At 39.5% G+C, this 3,822-nt stretch overlaps 1 protein-coding gene across 2 annotated transcripts in view; it reads right to left on the bottom strand.

Moving 5' to 3' along the window:
* The window catches only part of gys2 (glycogen synthase 2), a 34,571-nt gene that overhangs the window by 13,341 nt on the left and 17,408 nt on the right, over positions 1 to 3,822 (bottom strand). For both annotated transcript variants that reach the window (XM_014023666.1, XM_014023667.1), the window contains 4 exons: positions 2,881 to 3,025; positions 1,990 to 2,107; positions 1,752 to 1,872; positions 1,561 to 1,667 (listed from right to left, as the gene is read on the bottom strand). In XM_014023666.1, the coding sequence (XP_013879120.1) occupies positions 1,561 to 1,667; positions 1,752 to 1,872; positions 1,990 to 2,107; positions 2,881 to 3,025 (491 nt within the window). The remainder of the gene's footprint in view (positions 1 to 1,560; positions 1,668 to 1,751; positions 1,873 to 1,989; positions 2,108 to 2,880; positions 3,026 to 3,822) is intronic.

Here is a 3,822-nt window from a genome sequence, read left to right as displayed (position 1 = left end):
TCTGCATTCACCTTTCAGTGGAGGGTCATTTTTACACCATCCTGCAAATTTACACCATATTTTGAATCAACACACACACACACACACACACACACGCACGCACACACGCACGCACGCACACACACACACACACACACACACACACACACACACACACAGAAACACACAAAACTGAACAACAATGACAGTACATTTCAAATCAATAACATGAAAGTTTCACAGAAGATCTTATACAAATATCTGGTGGCAGAAACAACCACAATAAACAAAAGCAGTAATTTGTCAGTGTTTTCATTAAAGGTATTTAGTTGTCCCAGTGTTGCAGTAGAGAAAACAATCCCAGGATTTCTTGCAGTTTTCGATGTCATTATTTAGCTTGGCCATCATTTGTTGACGTGGCACTACATCCAACATTAATTCCAACCAGCTTTCAACATTTGGAACACATGTAGATTTCCACAGTCTGAGGATTATTCTGTCAGCCACCTGCATCACCATGCTTTGGTGTTTTGACATATTAGGCATCACTGTTTGATCCCCAAAACAGCATAGTCTTGATGACATGGGTATTCCCACACCTGTCCACTTTCCAATTGTTGGCTCCTGGAGCTCTCCTAGCATGCTGCTACCTTCCTCTGTGGTCCTACGTGACTCCCTCTTTTGAGCAGAGTTCATCTCAGAGCTGGTACTTACTGAGTATGAACCACAGACCTCAGGGAYGGGCAACATAAATGATGGAAGATACCACAATTTTTTGTTGACACTACCAGAGGGCCACAGAGTGCTGCACATTTACTCAAATGTAATAAAATTATCATTTTTAAAATGCTTATATACGTTTATTAAACCAATATACCATGCAGTAACATAACTTATTTAATAATCAAATGCATGTATAACAGTTGTACTCTTGTTTAATAAATATGACCACAAAAAGTTTGAAGGAAACAAAAAATAAACACTTCAGCGAGCTGAAAGGCAAAGACGTTGGACAGTTTCAGTGCAGACTCCTGCTTGGTTGTAGTTCTGATTGAGTTGCTGTTGTTTATGTACTTGTGACTACAGTAAACGTCTCATATTTGACTTTATGCATTGTGTTGTAGTGGCGACTTACATTAAAATCTTTCATGCCAGACAGCAACTCTAAGCATATGGAAGAATTTTGCTGACTTTATTCAAGAGTGTAATTCTTCCATATAAGAAGACTAAACATAAAGATTTACTCATCCCTGAGACACCTGACAATTCAAAAGGTTTGTACCTGTTACTTATGTACCTTATAATTACTGTGTACTTATATGGTTCTTACATGATGTTATTTACTGTGTATTTACAGGGTACATAGTTCTACCTGTGAACTTACACGACTAGTATCAGGTATGTAACCAACCAGTAAGTTTGACTTCTTCCCATTCCTTTTCAAATCTGTTAATTTATTTAATTTTGTTATCACTTTTTATCATTTTTTGTTTTGTTTTGTATTCGTGTTTGAAATAAACTAAACTAAAGTATTGGCCTGTATTGTGTATTACTACACAAGGTGCTGAGCAGAGTTCATACCAAAGCTGCTTGCGTACTGCTTGCCCCTTCAGTGACTCCACATTGAAGTTGTTGGTTTTTGCCGGCATGACGAAGAAAACCACCACCGTCATATCATTTTTATGAACCTGTGGAAAAACCTTGTTTAAGTTTGGTCATTTTAGCTCCTGAGCATGTGATGGCACCGAAAATACAGCAGTGAAGGCACTCACCCGCAGTAAGTAGTTGAGTCTGGACAGTGATTCCAGGAAAATATCAGCTCCCTTGTTGGAGAACTCGTAGCGTCCCGCAATGAAGAAGAACAGAGTTTTATCCAAGCTGAAGTCAAGATGCCTGCCAGGATCAAAAGTTTGATGAATGTAATTACAACCAGACATCAGCTGAGTCAGTATCCTCTCTGACAACAAGCAAACTCCATTTGATACAAACAAAGATAAACAGCTCTCTCACCCATAGAAGTGTCCTCGGACAAATTCCTGAATCCGGGTCTTGTTTATGGAGTGCAGGTTCTGAAACTCGTGCATAGCGGAAAACTTCTTCACGTTAAGTCCGTTTGGTGTCACYACATCTGAGCCAACATGACAGAAACAGAGTTGAACAGAACTGGGTGGAGTCTGACTTCTTATGAAGTGGGAAAACGCTCAAAAGGTCAGACAAAACCTTTTATATTTTCTCTGATTAATGCGTGGCCGGAATTATACATGCAAGCTCAAATATAGTGTCCTGAATGTGTTTTAACACTCTTAACTTTTATATGACTGCAAACATTTACATTTTTGTTTACATTTAGGAAATGACCAATACAAAAAGTGCATAAAGGTGATGTGGAAGGAAAAGGCTATATGATTCTCAAATAAAAATCTGACATATGTAGCCTATTTGCAGCTTTTACTCTGATGCTCCAAACTAGTCTAGATTCCTGATCATGGAACAGTGAACCAGGGACCTCATGTACAAAGACTTGCATGGATTTCTTACTGAAACGTGGCGTACGGTCAAATCCAGAAAACAGCGTACGAACAGAATAATCTAGATGTATCGAACCGTGCGTACGCCGGAATCCACCTACATTTCTTTTGTGCATCACAATCAACGTGAAAGTGAATGATTGTGAGACACCTCCCCTGACACACCTTCATTTACAAAATGCAAATAAATGTACATAATCTATACAATGTAATTTTCTGGATTTCTTTATATTCTGTCTCTCACAGTTAAAATTAACCTACCCTTAAAATATAGACTGTTCATGTCTTTGTAAGTGGACAAACTTGCAAAATCAGAAAGGGATCAAATACTTGTTTCCTCCACTGCATCTGTGTGAGCAGAGGAAATCTCCACCTGGTTTCCTGTGGAGCATGTGGTTGGCCTCCACGGCAGTGATCTGGGAGACCGTGGTGAAAACGTGAGCACAGTGCACCGCTGCTCGTTCTAGGCAGTACCGATGGTAGATCTGCCTCTCGCCTGCCTCCTTGTCAATGTCGAACTACAACACACAGAAAGCACAGGTTGCATTTCAGCCTGTCTGCGTGCAGGAAACTGGGTCTACAATGACTACTTTTTACTCATCCTGATTCTAGACTTTCATCTTGAATTTTGAATGTCTGACCAAAATTGCTATTAAAGTTTTTAACTTGATGTTTATATATGAATCTATCATGAAAGGAATGTTAGGTTTTTGATCAAAACACTGTGATTATAATTTGGACCAAAGCCGTGGACACTGAGAGGGGATGATAGAGTTTGGACAGAACTTCATTATTCTAACTGATTTCCTGTAAACAGGAAGTAATCTGTGCTGCAGCTTGCCTCACTTATCAGATCTTTAAATGAATACTGATGTGATTCCTTTGAGCCTCCCTCAGGTTCATCTGTCAATTATCTCTGAGTCAGTGAGCGACCTTCAGCTTCGTGCTGACCTTTAGGATGTGAATGGACACAGGTCCAATTATAAGCTATCCACGTGCAGCCAAACATTACTAATCTTGCTCTGAGCGATCGGAACGAGCCTGAATGTGTGAAGAAATCTGGCAGCGCTGCATACAGTAATGCTGAGGGACAGAACCTTTGAACTTTTTGGATTGGATTTTAGTTCATTAGAAACTTTGTAAAGTGTTCAGAGAACAAATATGTGGGAATCAGCAGGGTATGCTGTGTGTGCTGCAGTCTGGAGTTATTTGTTTGAAATTTGATCTGTTTTAGGTTAAAACTGCATCTATCATGTTATCAAAGACCTCATWTTAAACATGTCACATGTTGTCGTTCATGTTATCAAAGACCTCA

The sequence above is a fragment of the Austrofundulus limnaeus genome, unplaced genomic scaffold, assembly GCF_001266775.1.
Source record: "Austrofundulus limnaeus strain Quisiro unplaced genomic scaffold, Austrofundulus_limnaeus-1.0 Scaffold385, whole genome shotgun sequence".
Taxonomy (NCBI): Eukaryota; Metazoa; Chordata; class Actinopteri; order Cyprinodontiformes; family Rivulidae; genus Austrofundulus; species Austrofundulus limnaeus.
This window is presented reverse-complemented; position numbering and strand designations above follow the sequence as displayed.